Below are 25,157 nucleotides of genomic sequence, written 5' to 3' on the forward strand. Positions count from 1 at the left end.
ATACCTTGAACTCAGGGGGCACCCAGCGCTGTGGCCCTACTGTTCCCAGTGTTGTCCCACTGTGGCCCATGAGGAGCCCAGCTAAGAGAAGACGCAGCAGAGGCAGCCCAGGCCTCTTCCACACAGGTACTAACTAACCAAAAGCAGCCTTCCTCTGTGGAAGCAAGGAGGTCCTGCCTGTGCTGGCTATGAGTCTGGTATGTGCCAAAGGAAAGCGTGCTGGTTCTGCCCATGCTGCCCATCCAAGAGTGCACAGAGCATTCACCTACCTCATTCTTCTCCAGGCTGCATTCAGACATCACCTTGTCCCCCTGCTCCTGGAAGGTGATGATGATCAAGGCCACGAAGATGTTGACAAAGAAAAAGGGGAAGACCACAAAGTAGACCACATAGAAGATGGAGAGCTCCATGCGAAACCCAGGGCTTGGTCCCTGCTCCTCATAGGTGGCATCCACAGAGTGTTTCAGCACCCTGGCCAAGGGGACAGCAGACATCAAGGGAGCTGCCCAGGAGATCAGAACCTGCACTACAGGGACAGTTCGGGTGTGGTGAAGGCCGGTGATGGGGCAGGGATGTCAGGGCTGGAGGGGGTAAGCTGAGCTCACAGGTGCCTGCCTCAGCTTCCTCTCTCTCTGCTAACCAGCTGCCCTGAGCTAGGAGCACTCACATAGGCCACCCTTCTCCCGTGGACACTGTGAACAGTGTCAGCAGGGCCCAGAGCACATTGTCGTAGTGGAAGTCATATTTCTTCCATTGCCTTGGCTGTGCTTCCACTTCCTCCTTCTCATAATCCAAATACTGACCCCTGAGAAAGGAAACACAAGGGAGGAGAGGTTAGATAAAGGGTCTAAAGAAACCCATGTGTCTCGGTCAGCTCATTTTGAAAAGGGTACCAGGACCATCCCATGTTGAAACCTGGCCTCAATAGGTGGCAGCGGACAACTGGACTTCCATTCGTCCTGATGCACAAGCACACATTTGGACCCTAACCTCGCTCCATGTCTTCAAATTAATGTAAAATAGTTCAAAGACCTAAATATCAGTGCTAAAACTATAATATTTTGAAAGAAAACATAGGGGTAAATCTTCATGGCCCCATAGCTGGGGATGGATTTTTAGATATGGAACCAGAATCATGAGCAACAAAAGAAAAAAAAAAAAGAGAGAGAATGAACTTCATCAACATTTTAAATTTCTGTATTTCAACTGATACCATCAAGAAAGTGAAAAACAAAGCACAGACCAGGAGAGAGTATTTATTAGGTATCTATCCAACAAAAGACCTGTATCTACAATATACAAAATCTTATTAAAATTAATAAAAAAGACAAACCAATTTAAACAACAGGTCAATAAGAAGACATACAAAGGGCCAGTTAGCACATGAAAAGATTCTCAGCGTCATCAATTGTCGGAGAAAAGCAGATCAAAACCACACTGATGGGCCGGGGATTTAGCTCAGTGGTTCCACCACCTGCCCCGCAAACAAAAGGACTGGAGTTCGATCCCGGGTACCAAAAATAAACCACACTGAGCTATCACTTATTTCACTCCTATTAGGATGAATATAACTAAATAAAAGCAAAAAACAAAAAGGAAAATAATGATTGGCAGGGATATTGAGAAATGAGAACCCTCATACACGACTGGTGGGAATATAAAATAGTCCAGCCACTTTGGAAACAATCTGGCATTTCCTCAGACAGTTAAATACAGCCACCATGCCACCCGTCAATTCCATTCTTAGGTGTACAAAATATCCGAAAGAAAAGAAAATGCAAGTCTACACAAAAACTTGTGCACAAATGTTTACAGCAACATTATCCATAATAACCAAGAAGTGGAAATAAACCAGAAGCCCATCAACAGGTGAATAAAAAAGTAAAATGTGACATATTCATGAGTCATGTTATAGTTTAGATATCAAATGTCCCCCAAAACTCTTGTGTTCAGAGGTCGGGCTTTTGGAAGGCAACTAACCACGGGCAGCTACAGTCCTTAGAGAATGAGGTGTGGCCTGGTCAGAAAAGACAGAATGGGCTGGGCATGGTGGTGCATGCCTGTAATCCCAGCACTCCGGAAGCTGAGGCAGGAGGATTGCTGGGAATTTGAGGCCAGCCTGAGCTACACAGTGAGTTCAAGGCCAGCCTGAACTACATTGTGTGACCTTGTCTGAAAAAAAAAAAAAAAACAAAGAAAAGGGAGATCACTGGGGGTGACCTAGATGGGTATATTCTTGTTCTTGGTTCCTCCCTTTCCTCTTTCTCTCTTCCTCCCTCCCCTCCCTCTCCTTCCTGGCTGCCATGGGTTAAGCAGCTTTCCTTCTCCTTGTCCTTCCACCATGCCATTTCTGTCTTGCAGCCAGCCACTACAATCATGAACCAAAATAAACGTCTCCTTCTTAAGCTGTGGGCATTAGGTATTTTGTCCCAGTCACAGGAAAGTGTGATTCATACAGAAAATTGGTCTCAGGAGTGGGCCCAAGGCTGTAACTGTTCTGATCATGCTGTTCAGAAGCCTCTGGAACTGGTTTGCAGGAGGAGTTTAGAAAAGTTTGAAGAAGCCTTTCGAAGCCTTAGAATGCTGTGAGCAGTGCTTGCTGGGCAATACTGGAAAGATATCACAATATCAGAATGCTGATAGAAATGCAGACAGTAAAGGTCAGGCTTATGAAGTTTCAGCTGGGAACAAGGGCTCTATTGGAAACTGGACTAGAGGCCATGAGTGTTACATACTGACAAAGAATTTGTCTACATTTTCCCCATGTACTAAGACTTTATGTGAGACTGAATTTAAAGGTAGTGGACTAATCAATCTGGTGGAGGAAATTTCAAGGCAGCCCAATGTTCAAGCTATGGTATGAGTACTACTGGCTGCTTTTAACCAGATCCACAGTAAGAATAGGAGCAAAAACACAGTGGAAAGATGAGAAAATTTTGCAACTTGGCCAGAAAGTAAGTGTATGTAAAGTTGGAGCCAATCACAGCATGATTGCTGAAAAGATTAGCCCTGAAAAGAAGCCAAGTACTTTGCATCAGGACAATAGGACAGACACCTTGTGGGCCTATCAGAAAAGGCCCAGATCCCACCCATCCCAGGTTAAAAGGTGAAAAAGAGTAAACTCCTTTGAAAGACCTTACTTTGAGAAGAGAACCCCAGAGTGCCCTGCTCATTTAGAGCTGCCCTGAGTTAGCTATTCGGGTACTCAGAGGCCACAGCCAGCGATGCTCCCAGGGCCCCAGGCTACCGTCCCAGATGGCAGCAGACCTTAGTATCATTCACGTGGTGAAGGTTTTTCAGACATGCAAAATGTAAGAGTTGTAGGGCTGTGGTGATTTCCACCCAGATTTCAAAGGAAAGCCTTGGAGGGCAGGCAATGTGCCCCTGAGGGCAATGCACAAAGCTGTAAGCACGAAGCTAAAGGTGCAACGGGGACCTCAGGAAATTAAAAGATGCCAGGAATATGCCATGTCCACCAGGGAATGCAGAAGGCAGCCAGCAGAGCCAGCCTGAGAGACAGGCCATGTGGAGCAACATCACAGGCAGGTCTGCCCAAGCCCTCTGTAATTTATACCTTGCCACAGCCTGCCTTGGCTGGTAGATACGGAATTACAGAATTTAATGTTCATTAGGTGTTTTTTTTTGGTACCGGGGACTGAACTCAGGTCCTTGAGCTTGCGGAGCAGGCAGCTGAACCACTGAGCTAAATCCCTGGCCCTGAATTTAATGTTTTCCTGGCTAGACTTGAGACTTGCTTTGGTCCAATTCCATTATATCCCTCTATTCCTTCCTTTTAGAATGGGAATGTTTACCCTGTGCAATTGTATGTTTGAAAGTATTTAATTTTTTTTCAGATTTGTACAGGGCCTCATACTTAAGAGTTTGCCTTGAATCTCAGAGAACACTTTCCACTTGGACTTTTCAGCAGTACTGGAACTGCTAACATTTTGGTGACTTTAAGAGGCTAAATGGATTTTGCATAATGAGATGGATATAAGCATTTTGGAGACCAGGTGCAGAATGTTATGGTTTAGATCTAAAGTGACCCCCAAAAGTCTTTGTTTAGGGGTGAGGCTTTTGGAAGGTGACTGACCATAGGGGAGCTATACTCATCAGCGGATGAGTTCACAGCTGAATGTGCTCCTAGCCTGGTCAGAAGAGGCAAACCACTGGGGACATGACCTGGAAGGGTATATTCTAGAGCCTGGCTCCTCCCTTCTCTTTCCTTGTCCTTCTCTCTCTCCCCTCTCCCTCTTTTTCTTCCTCTCTCTCCAGGTGTACTTCTGGTTTGGTTTGGTTTTGTTTGGTACCGGGAATCGAATTTGGGAGCTTGTGCTTGCGAGGCACGTGGTGGAACCACTGAGCTAAATCCCTGGCCCTGTACTTCTGGTTTTGATTCTGGTTTTTCTGAGGTGATGCAAATGCTCTAACATTGACAGTGGTGATGGTTGTATATATCTACACATGAATACTTAGAAACCAATGAACTATATACTTTAAAAGGATTACATGAGTAAGTTGTATGGTACGTGAATTGTATCTTAATAAAACTGCTAAAAACACCAAAAGATAACATTGCAGTGGGGACAGTAATATTTTTCTAATAAATTATGCCAGGTAACTGATTATCCATCTTCAGAAAATGTATCTCTGTCCATGCCTTCTACAAGACAAAATTAGTTCCAACAGACTAGATCTGAAGGTGAGAGGCAGAAACAACACTTCGGAAGAAAATATCCTTCATCTTGGGATAGATTTCTTAAGTAGAGTAGAGAGTAGTAAACATAAAAGAATATACAGTGATACTTCGGTTCACAAACACTTGTGAACATTTTGGTTCATAAACACAAGTGTTTGGCAAAATTGTGTTTCTGTGTGCAAACTACATCAGGTGACAAACATGACCATGGTTATCTTTCCTGCATGAACATGAACATGGCTATCTTTTTTAGAACTGTGGAACGAATTAAGTTCATGAACCAAGGTACCATTGTAAAAGGTAAGTGGGACTATGCTGAAATCTTGCTCTTTAAAAGACACTACTGTTCTTTACAGTGTGTTCTTTAAAAACCCCATTGAAAAAATTGAAAGCACCCCACAAAGGAAGAAAAGACACTTATAATCCTAAGATCATGTGAAGGTCCCTACTCAGGACGTGACAGAATTCCTACAAATCAACCTAGAGACAAACAACCCACACAGGAAAATGGGTAAATACTTGAAATGGACACTACCCATGAAAGGGCATCTGAGAAGCCAATCCACTAGGAAAGGAGGTGCAACCTTACTAGTCATCTCACAAGCATAAATCAAACCACTGTATTCCAAAAAGCTGAAGAGCAAGACAGAAGACATCAAGTGAGAATAAAGAGCTCTCTCATTCATGCTGGAGAGGAATCACGTCAACAAGTGTTTGGCAATATCAGCAAAGCTGGACACAGGCACAACCCACGACCCCTCCTAGACTGACCTCCCAGATGTCTGCACATGCTCCCCCAACAGATACCCACATGGGATTCTTATAGTAGGATTGCTCAGGACAGCCCCCGATGGAAACCACTCACATGTCTACCCATCACAGAATGGATCAATAAGTTGTATGACATCCACATAACCAGCAACAACAGAGACCTTTGCTGTGCAAGTAGGAAAGAACTGTTCAACTGACCTTAGGTAGGGTGCTCATTTTGATATCTGCTCCCCAAGGGGACCTCTCCTGTCTTGAGGGTAGAGTGGGCCCAGGCAGATGTGAGGCATCACATGGACAGTGAAAGCATCCCCAGCTGTGAGCAGCCCCTCTGACCGTATAGCCCAGGCTAGATCTCTAGCTAGGGTTTAGCTTGAGATAACCCTGGGGCACAATACCCCAGTGACTACAGTGAGACCCTTGGATGTCTGCAGGCAAAGCAGAGCTTGTCCCTAACCATGCTGAAACCCTGCTGAGGCTCTTCCCCGGGAGACCCCTCTTCATTACCAGCATTACCCAGCCAGGCCCCACTGCGTGTCCCCACTTTGCAGAGGAGTCTCCTGAGCCTTCTGACCAGTCCCACCTGGTCCATGAAGAACACTAGCAGTTCCATCCTGGCGCTGAGTGCTCCCCACCCTGCCTCAGTTTACCTGCAGTCCCTCTCCAGCTCCTTGGATTCATCAGTGCAGTAGAAAAACTTCCCTTTGAAGAGCTGTACTGCAATGACGGCAAATATGAACATGAAGAGCATGTAAACAATCAGGATGTTCAGGACATTCTTCAGAGAGTTCACCACACAGTCAAACACAGCCTGCAGGCAGGAGAGCAGAGCTTTGTGAGAGCGGAGGGGCCACATGGAAGGAGCAGGTCCATAACAAGCGGAGGGGCTGAGTACTCCCCGGAGGCTGAAGTGGCAGTGGTGAGGCTAAGGGGATCGGTCGGGTGTGGGCAGACCAACAGGGAGTACAGGGCAGGCAGCCAAAGGCCGGGCAACTCAGGACCAGTGAGGCCCAGACATCGAGGGGCACTGAAGACCCCAAGCACGAAAGACACTACCGCCAACACCAGCACGGGGTTAGGTGGCCACTATCTTTCCCTCATGAAGGGGTCACCCGGCCTTGATCGATGGCATGGGCAGCAGGTGCTAGAAGAGGCTGGCTGCCCAGGAGAACTGCGATCGGGCCACAGAAAAAAGCCAGGAGGGGCCAGGCCTGTCAGGGAATGCCTCTTGTCCTAGCCTTGCCCTGCTCCTGCCTATGTGCGGCAGGATGGCCAGTCTAAAGACAAAGCAGCCAGGCTGTGGCCCATACAGAGGACCACGGGACAGGGACTCAGGGCATGTTCTGGGGCCCCAGGCGGACAGTGGTCTGTGACCACCACCCATTGGCTTTCTCTTAGGTTCCGCTCCTCCCATGCGGCCCGCTCCCAGACCCTGCAGACCCACATCTCCAGAGATGCTGGCCAGCAGGCACCTGCCGCACAGCGCCCTTCGGCCGCACCAGGCATGGCTTTTCCTGGCCTGGAAGCTCGGGGGCCTGCCCACGTCACCTCCCACCCACCCCTTCAGACATGAGTTCTAGACAAACTGTTCTTGTACAGTGTTCCCTGCAGTTGTGGAACTCAACTTGCTCCAAATTTGTGTTTGAACACCAAAAAGTCCAAGAACTGAATGTATTTTTCCCATCAGAAATAATGGAAAGCCAGATAATTGGTTCTGAGGCCCAAAATGCACACTTAAAAATTCATTTTTCTAGGACTTTAACAAGTTTTGCAGTGATTTCTTTCTTTAAGTCTATCTTGGTTCTCACAGTTTTCCTCTTAGCTTTACTGCTGGTATCACTGACTTTCTTTGGAGCCATGGTTATGATATTTTAAGCAAATAAAGCACACACAAAAAACCAGTGACGAATGTTTAACACACGACCATGAGCACTGTACGCTGTCTGGGCAAGAGTGGTGCTTAGACGGAAGCATCACCCCTCTGTGTCTGCAGTGAGACACAGCGCATGACTCACTCAGCCCGTACAAGTTTCTTCAGGTTGGGTTTTCGGCTTGACTCTCGAGCAAAGTTACAAACACCAAGCAGATTTTTTTTTAAGAAGTTTGAGCTTGGAGTCTGTAGTTTCTACTTGGCCCAGTGTCTCTAAGGCTTGAGTGCCCAGCTGGTAATGAGAGCCCACAACATAGGTCTGGAGGATTAAAAGAGATGAAAGTGGGGGGGGGGGGGCAGAGGATTTAGCTCAGTGGTTTCACCGCAGGCTGTGCAAGCGCAAGGACCCGAGTTTCATCCTCGGTCCCAAAAAACAAATAAAAGAGATGAAGGACAGGAAGTATAGGCTCAGTAACTATTAAGATTGGGCTTATCCTCTTCCTTCACCCAGAACCTCAGCTGTGCCCACCCTCCACGGCCCAGCCCATCAAGCACTTTCTGGGGGGCCTGCTGGCTGCTTCCTCCCCCACATCCTGTGCCCCTGGGCAGCCCCCTCCTTGCCCTGAAGCATTGAAGAAAACATCAAGCCTCACTGGGGGCTCCTGGGCTACAGAAAAGGGGGCTCATGAGAGACTGCTCAGATCAAGCTCCGCTTGAGGGGGTGTAGGGCTGAGCAAGCCACTCTCCCCATGCAGGGGAGTGATCTGAGAAGATGCACACAGTCTTACACACGTGCACACACCACTCACACTGCACTGCACACACATCCTCAAGCCCCAAATCCAGGCTCCTACCTTAAGCTTAGGCAGCCGTTTGATAGTCTTCAGGGGCCTCAGGACACGTAGAACCCTCAGGGACTTGATGGTGTTGATGTCTTTCCCTTTGGATCCTCTAGAAGGGAGAAGCCGAAGATGCAGATAGGCAAGGTACAAGGGTGTGCCTTGCTCCCTCCCAGTCTGAGGTGTGGTTCACAGGGCCCTTCGAATTTTGTCTCAGTCTCCAGGACAGAGGACCCAGTTCAGGAGGTTTCTCCCTGTGGCTGCCTGCTCTGGGCCCTATCTGAGGACAAGGGCCCAGGCCAGGGCCAGTTTAGCAGATGTGGTACACAGGGACAACTGAGTGGGTGGAAAGAGCCCATTCGCTCAGACCACGACAGCTGCTTCCATCTCCCAGTGCTGACACCGGGCCCAAAGCAGCTTCCAGCAACAAAGAGCATCAAGGGGCCTGCCATGTGGCTGGAGGCCAGGGGGGGGGGGGTCTGTGAGTAAGCCCTGTGGTGCTGGGGCCTGATCTGGGTGCTAGAGGCCGTGTTTTCCTGCTTCTCATGGACAGGCTTGTCTGGCTCCTGCTCTGCAATCCACCTGCCTGTCCTCAGGGACCCACCCTCTTCCAGGTGATACGAAACTGACCAAAAGGAAGAAGGGCAAAGGAAGAAGAGTAAAGAAAGAGAAAGTTAGACAAATACAGAGGCAAGGGCTAACACAGAGAAAAGCAGTCAGGAAAAGAAAATTTCTGACACCAGAAGCAGGCTCAGAAGCCCAGAATTAAAGGACCCAGATCAGGGCCCTCACAGCAGCCAGAGCAGACCTAGGTAATTGCCTCTGCCTCTTGGGGACCCAGGAATTGGTTGTCTAGGCGAGGCCAGCTGTGTGAGAAGCTCCCCACTGAGGAAGTCTCGCTCACCCCAACAAGGAGCACTCAGGACTGGGCAGCATCCCTCACACAGAGCCCTGCCCAGGCTGCTCAGAGGCCACTCCTCAAGACATCCAGCCCAGCCTGCCTGGAACAGTGGGCCTGCCCCAGTGGCTCCCTCAGGCACTGGAAAAACTCTGTGCTGAGCAGGAGGAACTGCCCATCCCAGGCCTTTCTCCCAAGAAAAGTGGAGCTCAGCCCCCACTTCTCCCCCTTTGCAAACTAGACCAAGCTGCCCGAGACACCAGGCTCAGATACTGCCACTGCCCCGCACCATGGAGGCCCTGCACATGCCCTCCCAGTTTGCTTCCTCTGTCCTCCAGAAGGGGTACAGGGGGACTACTCTAGACTGCACCGTGGCCCAGCGCAGGGGGTGGAGAGGGGTCTCCAGGCAGAGCGCCCCTGGGCTCGGGGCCGCAGGGCTGAACACTGCTCCTAACTGAAGCCCTTTCTACCGTCTTGCAGTCCCCACTTCAAGGCCCCTTGCTGACACTCTGGCCAAGTTCTTGCTTCCTCTGTCATTAGAAGAAGGTCCATGAAGACACCCTGAGGAGACTAGGCGTTGCAAGGTGGTGTACAGAAGAAGGAAAGAAAGCGTCACTGTTTTCAGAGAGGCCGCATGGGAAAGCACGCTGGAGTGGCCAGGACCCGGGGCTACGGCCGCAGCAGCTGCTCCCACTCAGATCCCTCCTTGTACTCTGGGCCAAGGTCTCAGCCTCCAGTGCTCACTCAGGACACCCTGCTCCCTGGAAACCTCACCAGAGGCCACACTCCCCAGCCCACCCCAGCCCCGATCCGGCCCCACAGGCATGGCAGGGATGATGGCCTAGGGATGGCTCCTGGCGGCATGCAGCCCAGGCAGGCGGAGGTGGGTAAGTGCAGTGAGGCCGATGATGGGACAGCCAGAGGCCTTGGCTGTGCTGAGATGTGGGGCAGGGGGCGGGGAAGGCATTACCCCATGAAGCTCCTACCGAGAGTCCAGCAACAGGAAGACAAAGAGAACAGAGTCAGTGCCGTGGGAGAGCAGAGGGGCAGCGAAGATGCAGGCCCTTCCCTCAGTACCTGGCCTCCACCACGGTCCTGCTCATCACACTCTCGCCCAGGACGTCCCGTGTCCCCCCACCCCTGGCCCAGCCGAGCGTCACACCCTCCACTCAGGGTTTGGGGAACCCCACTCCAGTCCCAGCCACTGCCAGGCTAGGCACTACTCCCTCAGGATCGGAAGGAAGTGTCTGCCCCAAAAGGGGAAGACGCCCACCGGCTCTGGCTGGGGAGGAAACCGCCAGTCAGGCGCTTGGCCTCAGAAGGGCTCCTCAAGACAAAAGACAAAAAGCCAGAGCCTGCATGCCTACCTAGTCCCAGACTCCGGGCTGAGCTGTGGACAGACAGGGCTCGGTCCTGCTAACATCGCACACTCAAGCCTAGGCAGGCAGGGAGGGGCCGCACGGGCAGGTCTGGAAGACCCAGCACGGCTGACAGGGTCTGCCTCTCCTCTTCACCCAGTCCCACCATGGTTCTGGGGCTGCACCCACGAGATCTGTAGCGAGTGTGGTTACTTACGAGAAGGCAAAGGCCACCAGGGCCCCACTGACCACAATGAAGTCCAGAATGTTCCACAGGTCCCGGAAGTAGGCTCCAGGGTGAAGTAACAGCCCCAAGTCAATCATCTGCAGGGGAGAAGCACACCTAGAGTATCCCATTCTATCCCAGGAGAGGGAGGCAGGGCTGGCCAGCCACAGAGCACTCTGCACACAGAGGCAGCAGTGCCGCTCTGGCACCCCTCCCATGCACGGGCAGGCCACACCCTCTAACACCCTCAGTAGGGTTTCTGACTCAAACATCTCAACAGCTTTCCTACATTCCTCACCTCCCCAGAGCCCTACCGAGACTGTGAAGTCTCTTGTTTCCCTCTGGCCCTCCATCATGGGGCAGCAGGCACACATTTGAGCCTAGGGAGCTCACATCCTGCCCAGACCCCAGAGGATCAGCTCAGGGCAATGAGAAGAACTGGTTGGAATTTCACAGATCTCTACTCACATCCTGGCTCTGCCACTCCTACCACTGCTTTTTTCCTGCACTGAAGTTGTGAGTGTACACACACATGTGCATGTCCACTTGCAGTGAATGCACACCTGTGTAAGCACACACGAGAGCCACCTTGTCAGATGTGGGTAAGGGCCAACTTGTGAAGGAAAATGAAGGCTGACATGGCAGGACAGACTCAGCCTACTGTCAAACACAATACCCACTGAAATTTGGTCTATGGCCTGCACTCCCACAGTCCTCCAGCCACTTCACTCTCCGGGTCTCCTTGTCCTCTAACTGAGGCCACACGGCCCTCTCCTCTGGGTGCACCTGTTTCCCGGGAAGTTGCTGAGCCTGGAACCCATGTGTTCAGGAGCCAAGTAGCAAGACCAGGTGCCACTGGGGGGACCCTTAGTGCCTCTCAGAATACATCGTGACATGTAGCAGACACCCTCATCATCACTGAGCACAATGTGGTGCACATCCTAAACGACCCCCATTGGAGACCATGGGAACCATGGCTCACCTTTATCACCATCTCAAAAGTGAAGACACCTGTGAAGATGTAATCCATGTACTTCAGAGCCTGGAACCAAAAGGAAGGTTACTCTCCGAGGCTGGGCAGGAAGCAGAGCCAGGACCGTCCCTGGAGCCCCAGCTTTCCCTTAGAACCGAGCAGATGACCATCAGCCGGGGGCGCACTAAGACAGGCTTCCCTCAGGGGCCAGGCCCCCGCCAGTCGAAGCCCGGACTCTGAACCAGAGGGCAGACACAGCCAGAGAGGAGGGGTGCTGGGTGAGGAGCCAGGACCCCCACACCACACCCCACAGCCCTGGGAACGCGCCCCAAGTGGTCCCATAGCTTAGTGGCAAGCTTGGCCCTCAGGGCCACTCACATTGTTTCTGGACGAGTCTGTCCGCACAGGGTCCTCGGCAGCCAGGGCGATGCTGCTCAGGGCAATGACCACAAGGATGACCGTCTCGAAGTAGCGCATCGTCACAATGGAATGGCAGAAGCGACGGAGCCTGGGAGGACAACACAATGCCGCCACGGGGCCCATGAGCTGGAATGCATGCCACCCTCTCCTGCAGGAAGGGCTTCGCCAAGTGTCCCCGAGGTCAATGGACAGCAACCAAGTGACTGATGGGGAAAGATTCTTGAGGGGGCACCCTAGAGCCAAAGGTCAGCAAATGACAGCCTGCAGGTTGCCCTGTATGTGAATGGGGAAGATAACTGTGTCCACCCATTTACCTACTGCCTGTGGCCCTAGGTGACACCATTGCTCATCTGCCTCTTTACAGAACACATGTGCTGCAGCAGGTGGAGGGCTGGGTCAGAGAGGAGGGATTTTAGCACCAGCGCTTGCAGAAGGCAGGCCTCCCTCACTTTCAGAATGGTGTCTGATTCCTGTGCGGGGTGCGTTCCCAGGCTGCATGAGAACACACTGCCACACACTCGCCTTCTGCTCAGTCACCTGCTGACTCTCACTGGCTTGTTCAACACTGGGCATCTGCTGGACACTGGGGGCATAGCAGTGCCCAAGGCAGGCAAACGCCTGGCCTCAGAAAGCTCCATGCCAGCAGGCAGAACACCAGTGAGCAGCGTCAAAATACATAGGAGGCTCTGCAATGCTGACAAATGCTACCACACAGCAATAGACAGTGGCCAGGTCAGCAAGGCCAGTCTCCAAATGGTGGCCCAGAAAGAGCAGCCACAAACCAATGGAGGGGCCAGTCCACCTCTCCTGCCACAGGCACTACCTGCTGCCAGTTCCTCCTGTCTTTGCCCCTCACCCCTACATCAACCTCTCTGCAAGGACCACCCAGGTCAAACTATGCCAGTCTCTTCCTTGACCACCTACTGAGTAGGCTCCTCTCTCCCGATCAGTGGGCCCCCACCGTGCATCCCTCCCATGCTCCTCCATGCTCCTCAGGGACCACCAAGGTCCTCCACAGGATTCCTGGTAGCCGCTTTTCTCCAGCTTTCCAGCTCAGCTGCTTTGGCTACTTGCAGCTCTGCTTCTACTCAGTGCCCTATTCTAAGGAACACGAGCTCCTCCTTTGTGCTGGCCTTACTTGACCCTTTGCCTCCCCAGCACACTCAGTCTGTTACCATTTTACTCCTATCCACTAGCACAGCAGGGTTAGCTGTCAACCGTGTGCGTGTGTGTGTACGAAGGCAAGGAAGGAGGGAGCAGGAAGGGGGCCGAGTGAGGAGGGCTAGGTGAGGGACCCGACCGATCCAAGGCAGATCAGCAAGGGTCCATCTGACACTGCTGCTCTCTGCTCTCCTCCCTGGGGTAGTGTCCATGTCTCAGCTTTCTTCTACCTCTCCATCCCCTTCCTCAAGTCTTGGTTCTACTTCACTTCTGAGCCCCACCACTGACCTCTCCATTCAGCTTTAGCCCCCAGCAGCCCACATATCCACCTCCAATTCATGTTTCTTCCTGGCACTCATCGCTGACATTTTATGTCTCTTGAACTGTCTTGTTTGTTGTCTTTCTCTCCCACCAGCCCAGACTCCCACTCTCTTAGCAAGGACAGGTATTCTTGTCTGTCTTGTCACCACTGTATATTACCAGCACCTAGAATATTGTTTGCACATAAATACTGGCTGGATTCACGAAAGCACGGGATTGATGAGTGGATGACAAACTGTGATAAACAGAGGAGGGGACCCATGATTGACATATGAACATGCAACGCACACACATGCACACATGGGCAACAGTATGGTGGAAAGGTGGCTGGAGGAAGGTGTTAAATATGACAGGGATAAAGGGGCCCTGTGTGCAATGGAGCTCATGCTGCAGGGCAGGGCGGGGCACAGCTCTAGAGGGTATGCCAGTTCCACCTCCGACAACAACTTGTGCCTTTGTGTCCTCGTCTATAGAAGGAGGTGATGGGAAGTGCCTCTTGGGACTGCTGGATGGCTAGAGATGCTCAGTGAACAAAGTGTGCAGAGTCTATTCCCGCAGTTGCATATCCCATGCATGCTGGCTATGGTCTTCGTGTGGGCCCAGCAGTGGATGGACAGGGCAAGAAGCAAGGGTGGGCGCAAAGACTCACAGGTTAGTGGGGCTTAGACAGAACATGGAGCTGTACGGAACAATGGGCCGGGGGCCACTCCTCAGCATATCATCAGCTTCCACTTCCTTCTTCCCCTCTGCTTGGCTTTCCAGGTCCACGTTACCACCTATAAGGACACAGGGCCTCCAAGTTAGGAGTGCAGCACCCATAAAGCCCACATCAGTGCTACACACAGGTGAGGCAGGCCACCCAGGGAAGAGTGTGTGGCTAAGAACACGAGTTCACCTGGGTAAAACACAACGGAGACTGCGAGAATAGAAACCGAGCACTGCCTGCCACAGACGCCCTGACAGGCACTGCCTTGCCTCTCACATTGTGGGGTGCAGAGGGACAGGCATGAGGCAGACCCAACTCCCTCAGTGTGGATGCTGTCCTGCCACGAGTGCTGAGCACGATGGAGCCTCGGGGGTCCTTCCCTGCACCTGCCATGGTCTTGGAGCAGCAGGAAGGCAGCGCAGGAGCCGGCAGGGGCCCACAGAACCACAGCCGTTCCCTGAACTCTGGACAGCCCAATGTGGCCCAGGGCTCCTCCTGCAGCCCCAACCTGCCACCCTCGACCCTGGGTGGGGCTGGGCTGCCACTCTTCACCACCCCTCCTGGCTGCTCCTCTGCTCCCCCAGCCTGTACTCACAGCTCCGCACCTAGAAACCACATTTCTTGGGTTAAAACGGCTGTGAGCATTGCTCCTCTTTTGGTAAACTGTGTAGAATCCTCTTATGTGTTGGTTTCTAACTATGCTAATGTGTACTTCAGGACGCATGGGTAACAGAGTGCCTGACGGACACCAAGGAGGACAGTGCAGCAACCTGAGCCACCTCCTACTGCCCTATTCTGTTTTTACTTCTTTAAAGAAAATAAAAGCAAAGAGGATGCTAAGTAGCAAAAATAAGTCATAAAAGGTTAAATATCATGTGGTACTTCTATAATGCGACAGGCCCAGAATAGAACGATGGGCACTTCAAAGAACAAAATAAAGAGCCACATTAAGAGACAAGGACAGAGTCCTGGCAGAGATGGAAAGGGGTCTGAGTCAACATGATCGAGATGTGATGTGGGGCAGGGGATTTAGCTCAGTGGTTCTGGGCCTGCCTCACAAGCCCAAGGTCCCGAGTTCGATCCCCGGTACAAAAAAAAAAAATGTGAAGTATATGCATATCAAATCCCCACACTGCACGTAATCACTACATATTGAAAACATGTACTAATAAAAAATAAAATTTAAAAAGATCAACACAAATGAAAGTGCTTGGGCCAGGGATTTAGCTCAGTAGCACCGCGCCTGCCTCACAAGCACAAAGTCCTGAGTTCGATTCCCCGTACCAAAAAAATAAAAGAAGGTGCTTATCCGGAGTCTACTGTGAAGACCAAGCCTCCGCCCCTCCCCTCCGCCCCTCCCCTCCACTGGCCACTCTGCAAACAGCCAGGCTGGGGAGGAGCCACAAGCTGAACAGGAGAACAGCCCACAGCCAGCAGCTCCAGAGCTAAGGCAAGCCGCCTGCATGCGCTCTGAAAGCAATCTCTTTTGAAACAAGGACAGTACTATCAAATTTCCATGCTGAAAATGTAAATTTATATAATCTATGAGAAAGTAACAGGCCTACAAAATTCTAGTCATAAAACACTGCCTCTGAAGGATATCAAGCATGCATACAAAAGTCAGTAGTCTCAAAGTCTTTGTTATAAATTCTCCTCCCTCCACCCTGCCCTATACTTCGGGTCTCTGCACTGAGCTGTTATCTCCTGTCTTTTAAAAAAACTTTCTAAGGGGGCCTGGGATTTAGCTCAGTGGTTCCGCCTCCTGCTTCGCAAGCGTAAGGTCCCAAGTTCGATCCCCAGTCAAAAAAAAAAACTTAAAAAAAAAATTTTTGAGACAGAATCTCCCTAAATTTTCCAGGCTGGGCTCAAATATGTGATCCTTCTGCTTCAGTCTCAAAGAGTGCTGGGATTACAGGCATGCATCACCACACCCAGCTTGTAATAAATTATATTATTGTGAAAAATTAAAAACATGCAATCGCAGACCAGCTAAGAAAAATATTCAGTATTTATATGAAGCACTGTACAATGGATATCAAAAACGCCTAGGGCCGGGGATTTGGCTCAGTGGTGCCGCTGCCAGCCTCAAAAGCACAAGATCCTGAGATCGCTCCCTAGTAGCAAAAAGTCAAAGGTCAATGAGCCAATAAATTAGAAAATTCAAATAAACATTATCTCTATAAAGTCAAAACAATAATAATTTCTATTTTGTGGGATTTTTACATAGACTAAAATCCTGAACAGCAAAAACAAAGAAGCCAGGTAAAATGTGATTGAAGCTTCTACTCTGAGGTTTGAGTGTTGCTCGAAGAAATGTTAACATATAAAATAACTATTGTTTGTTCTACGTGTTTGATAAAATTGCAAGGGTAACCATGAAAATAATGGAAATAAAATTTATAGTTTTTAAATTAGAAAAGGAAAAAATGTGACACACAAAGAAAATAGTCAATTATTCAATATTAAAAGGAAAAAGGGGGCCGGGGATTTAGCTCAGTGGTTCTGCTGCCTGCCTCGCAAGTGCAAGATCCAGAGTTCAATCCCTGGTACCAGAAAAAAAAAAAAATTAAAAGGAAAAACAGAGGGAAAGCTTAGAAAATGCAACAAATGTTAAAATCGGAGATAAGGCAAGTCCAAGTACATCAGTAGTCAAAATAATTATGAGCAGACTAAGTTTGCAATTAAATGACAGAGACTATCCAGCTAGAGATTTTACTTTTTTTTTTTAAATTCATTAAGTTTATTGGTAGATTTTAGGTATACAATATGATGACATTCATCATTGGGAATTTGTACCTTTACACGATGCATCTTGGTTCTTATTTTTTTTCCCTTTTCCCCTGCCCTCCCTTCAACCCCTCCACACCTTCCTATTTACAAAGACTTTGTTTCTGTTTTTTCCTTTTCTCATATTTTTTTCCTTTCCCCTCTTTCCTTTCCTCTACTCCCCCCTTCCCCTTACACTTCCCCTTCGGAACTTTTCTTCCTATTTCACATTGTCTATTATACATTTTGGTCCTCATTTATACTTTTAGTTTGTCACACCAGAGAAACAATTCGATATTTACACATGTATGTCCTATTTATTTCACTTAAGAGTATGGCCTCAATCATTTAACTGTAAATGTTTCTAGTTTCTCATTCTTTACAGCTGAGTAGTACTCCATGTTATAAATAAAACACATCTTCTTTATCCATTCACCAGCTGATGAGCTCCAGCTAGAGATTGTAAAGTACAGTTATACACAGTGTCCAAGAGACAAGCCTAGAGTCTAAGGCCTCAAAGAGTCAAAGGATACAAAAAGAGGGCCAGGGATTTAGCTCAGTGGTTCCGTTGCTTGCCTTGCAAGCACAAGGACCCAAGTTTGATCCCTGGTACCAAAAAAAAAAAAAAAAAAGATACAAAAAGATATACCTAGCACATGCTCATTTAAAAGGAACAAAGCCCAAGAAACTGTATTTACTCAGGAAATTACACTTTAAAACAAAAAGAGCTATTAAAGAGGATAATTACTTAACTGTTTTAAAAGAAAGGGTCTTTTCACTAGCACTATAGATCAGTTCAATAGAAAGTTGTTTTATTTTTGGTACTGGGGATTGAACTTGGGACCTTGCCGCTTGCGAGGCAGGCACAATAGAAAGTTTCTTAAAAGAAATAAAAGAAAAGGGGCTGGAGATTCAGCTGAGTGGTTTTGCCACCTGCCTCACAAATGCAAGGTCCCAAGTTCAATCCCCAGTACCAAAAAAAAAAGAAAAGAAAAGAAAAACAACCTTACAAAATAAAATCAGAAGCAGTTACTACTTCAGAAATGCATGTAATAGTGCTTAGTAACGTGGTAGATTATTTTTACATTACACTACACATTTCAAATTATTCAAGATAATTGCCTTAAAAAGTAAACATACACAGGGAAAGAGAATTCAAAGCAGCTCTTCCAATTGTCGGAAAATCAACTGGGCAAAATATCACTGAATACTATATATAGAATATTTGAGCAACACGACTAACAAACTTTATTTAACAGACAAATACACAAAGCCCAAGGCTCCCAAAATTTGTGAAAACATATTCCTTTTAAGCTCATGTAAAACACTTACAAAAGTTAACCATGAGAAAGTTGACCATAATGCCAAGCCATAAGCAACTATAAATAAATCTCAAAGGAAACTGTCACACAAGTCACAATGTCTAATCACAGTACAATTAAATTGGAAATTAAGAGAACAAAAGGACTAAGATGAAAATTTTACATTTGTGAATAGGGAAAGACTTTAAAGACTCTATGGCTCAAAAAAAATATATTTGCATATGTACAACAGTGTCTACTTGGAAAACAAGCGGTTGCAGGGAGATGGTGTAGAGTATCAAGCGTGGCTGGTGTCTGGCTGAACACAAAGTCGACAGATGAAACTGCTCGTATTTCTACATAGTAGGAGCGTATGATTTGAAAATAGAAGGTTTTAACGATATCACTTAAAACAGAATAAGGAAATTAAAAGGACAAAATTTTCAGGATAACACACAAATACAGAACATAGATTATATTCTATAATCTTCTATGTGAATTATAAATGCCACAAAATAACATATTTTTCTCTTAAAAAAAAAAGTCCACAGAAAAGCCTGAAAGCAATAAAAGAATCCAGTAGCAATGACCACCATGAGGTCTCCAACCACGGTGTCGGGTCAGGGTCCACGAAAGGGCCTGAGATATGCATGGTGAAGGGTGTGCTCCCAGAAGCAAGCAGAAACAAGTGAGAAAGCAGGCCAGGGACATGAAGAAGCCATGCCAGGTGTAACTGCAGACAAATCCCTGCAAGGGAAGGGTTAGCTCCCCAGGACATGAGGGTTCCCAACCCACCCCAAAGCTGACCTGACCGTCAGTCTCAGGCCTGAGCTGTCACATCTGTACCCTTCTGTCATAGGCTCAGGGTCACCCCAGGAAGAAACAGACCACAGACCTGTAGTAGTGAGAAATGGCCAATTCCACGTCCGGGCAAGAAATGTCTGAAACGGCCCTGGTACATGCCATCAGAGGCAACAACCAAGCCAGTGCCAAGACTCCCAGAGGCATGTGGGAGGCACAAAAGCCAACTTGAAGGGCTGGACTTTGGCCCAGATGGAACAACTTAGGCATCAGAAGTAACAGTAACCTCAGAGGACTGGATCGTATCAATCATATTAAATCCAAACTTTCATAATGACATAATCATTTTATTAAATCTCTCACTGTACACCTGGAGTCAACAACTATTTTGAAAACTCATAAATAAAAGGACAGAATTAAGCATATCTCTTGCTTAATGCACTGTAAACTACATTTCAAGGTAACAAACATTTCATGAAGTAAGATCTTCCTTACAATAAATGCAGAAAGACAGAATTATAAATTCACCATTCTGCGACCTTAGTGACATCACCAATGTGTTAACTGGAGCCATTTCAGGAAAAGGCTGGTGGAGAATCTGATGGAGACTAGATACAGCTGAACCCACTGGTCCATCTTACTATCCATCACCCAGAGACTCCATCCCTGACCCAGCCCTGTCAGTCATCATGCAGTGGAAGTGCTGCCGCCAAAAGAAGAGAGCTGGCTGCTTCCCCAACAAGTGTCTCCCTGTGTGTCTCTCAGATGGGCAGTCTGCACACTGCCTAGAGACCTCTCTGGGTCTCGCGATAAGCAGTGTCGCCGGCATCTAGAGGGCAGAGCCAGGTGCTGCTAAACCTCCTACAATGCACAAGGCAGCTGCCAGCAAGAAGCCAGTAATGCCGAGGTTCAGAAACCCTGTTCTGCTCTTACTCTAATTACCGGGTGTGATAAAGACAGAGGCACACACTGAATAACACCGTAATGCAGTCAACCAGATCCAGATGTAGAAAGTTCCATGGGACAAACAACATGGCTTCTTTAACAAATAAATGGCATGAAGAAAAGCAGAAGGGAGAAACTGCTATAAAGAGACTTAGACTGAGTAGCTTCAGGTAAGCCTGCACACCAATTCAAACACAATAAGTATAAAAAGAATTTCCGCGATCACTGGCAAAACTTGAACTTAGAGTGTATGTCAGGCAATCTGAAGGAATTACTATCAACGGTGCTACTGTGATTATGTTAACTCCTTCATGGAGAAGCCTACTGGCATATTTATCCCAAACACGATACACAGACAGCAAGTGAAACAAGACTGGTAAACAGGGTAACTGCTGCGGGTGGCACTCAACTCGAGGAGGACTGCTACATTGGTCTCTACTTTCCCTCCCTCAGCTCTCCATAACAAAAAGTTTTATTTATGCAGCCACAGAGAGAAGACAGAGCCACACAAAGGAATCACAATTTAGACTAACAACTGCCTTCTCCACAGAACAGCAGAAGGCAGTGGACAATAGAATAGTCTCATTATGATGAAAGAAAATAATAAGCTAGTTTCCTTTTCTACACAAAGAAAAACCACTTTTCACAAACAATGGCACAATGGATTATTCAGGCAAACCAAGAGAATTAACCACTACCATGCCTCAATAAAAGAGATTAGGAAAGATGTTCTTCAAGCAGAATAGGGGAAAAACAAGAAAGAAACCCAAATAATTCTCTGAAATATAAGGAGTATTGAAATACCAAAAGGAATAATGAAATCAATAGGAAAAAGGGCTGGCGATTTAGCTCAGTGGTTCTGCCACCTGACTCACAAGTACAAGGTCCAGAGTTCGATCCCCAGTACCAAAAAAGAAAATATCACATAGAGAAACCTCTGCCACCATTTGGAAATTGAAAACCATACCTATTAATCAAATGAGAACTCATAATGAAACATGAAGAAAAAGATTTAAAACAAAAACAAGTTTTAAAACTTATACTGTGTAGAACTAAATTCTTAAACCTAAAACTTAAGACACATTAGCAAGGTGGAAAAGCCCAAAGGTCATGGGCTGAGTATTCAACTAATAAACAGGAGAAAGGACATCACAGTACAGATAAAGAAAGCGAAAGAGAAAACACAGAACAATGATACAATAAAGAAAATCAAAAAGGAACAAGACTGAGACACTGATGAAATATTTAAAATGACCAACCACTGGGGGAAAAGGGCTTTCCAAGGAGATGAGGAGGGGAAGGCACTAGAAATGTAAAGGTGGGCATAACTAGAAACCCAGGAGAAAAACTAGAAAGAGAATACAAGCTGGTTCCTGTAAACACAGCAGCCCCTCCCCCCACTTATACTCTTCCAGAGCCACGTCCTCCATAAGCTGTCTACAGCCCATAGCAGACAAGAACATTAAACTTGAATTTACAGGGAAGTAGGGAGACAAACACCTGAGACCTGCAGTGCTAGGCAGGGACAGGAAGCAGGAGAGGGGAGTGTAGCCAGGTAGGGGCAGTGATCTGAATATGGATGCCAGCCAGCATTCACCCTGCAGGAGGAGTCCCACCCTCACCCACGCCCCTTTCTCAGTAGAGAAATACTGAGAACAAGCCTGAACCCAAGTGGGCCACACCACTGGGCCTGGAGACCACTGGGCCAGCAGAAGGGACCTGGGAAGGACGTGGGACGGAAGCTGGCCAACCTGGCCCCTGCTTCAAAGAAAAGAGAATCTCCAAGGGGAAAGACGTGTGTGGCTCTGTGGCAAGACGCCAGTAGCTGCAGCCGAGGCACTGCAGAGGTATGATCTCACCCAAGGATCAGAACCAGACAGACCCATCCCCCAGAATCCAAAGAATGGCATTTCATTCTGCTAACAGGAGAGGGCACTCAAACTAGAAAGCCAGTGGACGACCCAAACCCTTCCCCCGTGCTCCACAGAACCACACATAATTGCTAGTGTAGGAAAATTCAGCACATTTTATCTTTATCTGAAAAAAGAATTCAACATCCATGCAAAGCTTCTATGGGAAGGAACAAAGTAAAGATGAAAACTATTCAGCTAGTAGAAATACTACACACACATACAGCAGTGCAAAATTTATACAATTTTCCAACATGAAATGAATATAATTATAAAAGCAATTGCTACTAAGAATCCTACAAATTAGACTTGAATGCTCAAAATAAACATGGCTGGACAACTGAGAGATGTGAGGTGATCAAACTCAGTGGAAAAACTGCAGGTAAGGACAAAATCGTCTCAGAAATAAAATGAAATAAACAAAATGATTTCATAAAGCTCAAGGAGTCGAATGAAGAAAAACTATGACTAAAAGTGTAGCAAGAATTAAAGAAGACAGGAGTGAAATGAGCCCAGAGGAAAAAAATATGAAATAAAGAATGAGACTTAAAAGCAATTAGAAAAAAACAAACAAAACACAACACAATTAGATAGGTTGTATCTATCATATAGATACAATAGAATAAATCCAACATATATAAAACTGAAATGTCTGATATATAAAAATGAAAACTATAAACCCAGAAATGTTTTTCTGACATTAAATAACACCTATCAATTGAATTTTGACAAAACGCCAAAGTAATTCAATGGGAAGGGGACATTCTGTTTAACAGGCCATAATGAACATCTATAAATAAAACCATAAAGAAGTATTGACTCAAGACTTCAGCTTCTGAAAGGACAGAGTAGAATCATCCTACCCCATTCATCCCATTAAGTACAACTAAATATATCTGATCCTTGGACATCATCTATATGGTAAACATAAGATCCCAAAAGATAAAATGCAGAGGTGGGTTGGCTGGGGAACCTTGGGATCCAAGAAATGACATAACAATACATTTTTGTTTTCTGGTTTTCTCTTATGCCTCACATACCCCAGACCTGTGGCAGGGAAGCCAACAACTCATAAATACCAACAGGTACAGATTTTGTAAAGTGCCTGCAGCTTTCCCACTTGAAAGGACTAGGGGAGGGGCCACTCAGCAGGATGGAGATGTTAGCGGTACTAATCACTGTACTACAGCCCAATTCATAGCAAAGCTATAGCCTCAAGGAGGGGTCCCAGACTTCTTTCTGTTCCACACCTACGATGAGGCAAACATAAGCTATTGCTGGGGTGGAACCAGAGAGAGCCAAGCAGGGCCAGGGACTCTCATCCACTCTGTGGTAACAAGATCCACAGCCCATGCAATGCCAGTAAAGACTACACGGGAGCCTGAACTTTTTTGTTTGTTTTTGGTACCGGGGATGGAACTCGAGTTCTTGTGCTTGCGAGGCACACGACAGAACCACTGAGCTAAATCCCCGGCCCGGAGCCTGAACTTTGAGCCACACCAATAGTAGGGAGGCAACCCTTCCCTACCAGCCATAGTAAGTCCTATTGGAAAGCCAGGACTTCTACTATGAATCAGAGGTAGTGGGGCCAATCCTGTGTGTCAGTGGCAGCCATGTGGGCCACAGTGACATGGCCTCTTACGTCTCCCAACAAGACTGCATAAGAAAGGCCTTGTCGAGGGCCTGGGCATTTAGCTCCTGAGTTCGATCCCCATACCAAAAAAAAAGAAAGGCCTTGTGGGGAACTAGGCCTCCCACCCTAGCCCAGCAGTATGAGGAGCACCCTCTGACTGGGCGTAATGGAGGTCAAGCAAAGAAGCTACTCTTCCACCCCAACCCCCAGCCCTTCCCCTGGCAGAGTGGTGACACAGCAGACAGCTGAAACAGAAGATCTAAATAATATAATATCAAAGTATCTAAATTTCAATCAAAAACACTTATTGCACCAAGAACCAGAAAATCAACCTGAATGAAAGAAGATGAACAATATGTACCAGGATAATATTGAGGTCAGAATTACTGACAATGCTGCTGAAAGTACCATCATAAAAATGCTCAACAGCCAACTGAAAATACAATTTAAACAAATAGAAAACAGACAATTTCATTAAAGAAACAAAAGCTAACAAAAAGTTTACAACTGAAAAGTACAATAACTGAAATTAAAAACTCAATAGATAGGCTTCGCTGAAGAATAGAGAGACAGAGGAAGAATCAGTGAACTGGAAAACAAATTATCCACACTGAACAACAAAGCAAACAGACTGGAAAAAAGTCAATATGCTCAGAAGCTTCTGGGGGATATAACAAAAGATCTAACATCTGTGTCATCAGAGGCCTGGAATAAAAAAGAAAAGGGGTAGAGCTACAGAAGTATTTATTCAAAGACACAATGGATGAAATATTTCCTAATCTGGCAAGAGACATTAACCTACAGATTCAAGAAGCTGAATGAACACCAAATAGGATAAACCTGAAGGAAACCATGCCAAAACACACTGGGCTCACACTTCTGAAATATAAAGAAAATAACCTTGAAAGCAGCGAGAGAAACATCTTACCTATAGGAAGAAAACAATTCGAATGACAGTGGATTTCTCATCAGAAACCATGGCGCTCAGAAGGAAGAGGCACACGTTTTTTCAAGGGCTGAAAAAAAAAGAACTGTCAACCCAGAATTCTATACCCAGAAGAAATACCTTTCAGGAAGGCAGGGCAATCAAGACATTCTCCGATGAAGGAGAACTATGAGGACCTGTCCACTGCAGACCTAAACTAGACTAAGGAAGGCCCTCCAAACGGAAAATAAACAGTGAAGACAGAAATACTGGACTAGCAGGAAGGGAGGATAACGAAAAAGTGATTAACTTTCCTTCTCTCTAAGTTTTCTAAATTATGTTTGACAGTGAAATTCAAAGTCACAACACAATCTGATGTGATTCTAAAAGTATGTAGAGAAAATACAACTATTATATTATAAATTGGGGAAGAAAAAGGGGGATACAGAGAGGTAAAGCTTTTATACCGCACTCAAACTCATAAAATGATGACAACAATAAACTGGGAAACTTATGCAAGTATAATGTAATACTTAAAGCAACCACTAAAAAATCTATACAAGGAATATGCTCAAAAATACTCCAGACAGGGCCAGGGATGTAGCTCAGTGGTGCTGCACTTGCCTGACAAGCGCAA

At 47.2% G+C, this 25,157-nt stretch overlaps 1 protein-coding gene across 6 annotated transcripts in view; it reads right to left on the reverse strand.

Annotated features, from left to right (window-relative positions):
* The window catches only part of Cacna1b (calcium voltage-gated channel subunit alpha1 B), a 201,372-nt gene that overhangs the window by 76,297 nt on the left and 99,918 nt on the right, over positions 1 to 25,157 (reverse strand). For all 6 annotated transcript variants that reach the window (XM_087182900.1, XM_087182902.1, XM_087182899.1 and 3 more), the window contains exons 23-30: positions 14,183 to 14,309; positions 12,010 to 12,139; positions 11,641 to 11,700; positions 10,650 to 10,756; positions 8,192 to 8,288; positions 6,118 to 6,278; positions 668 to 805; positions 270 to 471 (exon numbers count right to left, since the gene is read on the reverse strand). In XM_087182900.1, the coding sequence (XP_087039026.1) occupies positions 270 to 471; positions 668 to 805; positions 6,118 to 6,278; positions 8,192 to 8,288; positions 10,650 to 10,756; positions 11,641 to 11,700; positions 12,010 to 12,139; positions 14,183 to 14,309 (1,022 nt within the window). The remainder of the gene's footprint in view (positions 1 to 269; positions 472 to 667; positions 806 to 6,117; positions 6,279 to 8,191; positions 8,289 to 10,649; positions 10,757 to 11,640; positions 11,701 to 12,009; positions 12,140 to 14,182; positions 14,310 to 25,157) is intronic.

Source organism: Heterocephalus glaber, unplaced genomic scaffold (assembly GCF_053883595.1).
Source record: "Heterocephalus glaber isolate CG9 unplaced genomic scaffold, H.glaber_assembly_v1.0 deba00001479, whole genome shotgun sequence".
Classification (NCBI taxonomy): Eukaryota; Metazoa; Chordata; class Mammalia; order Rodentia; family Bathyergidae; genus Heterocephalus; species Heterocephalus glaber.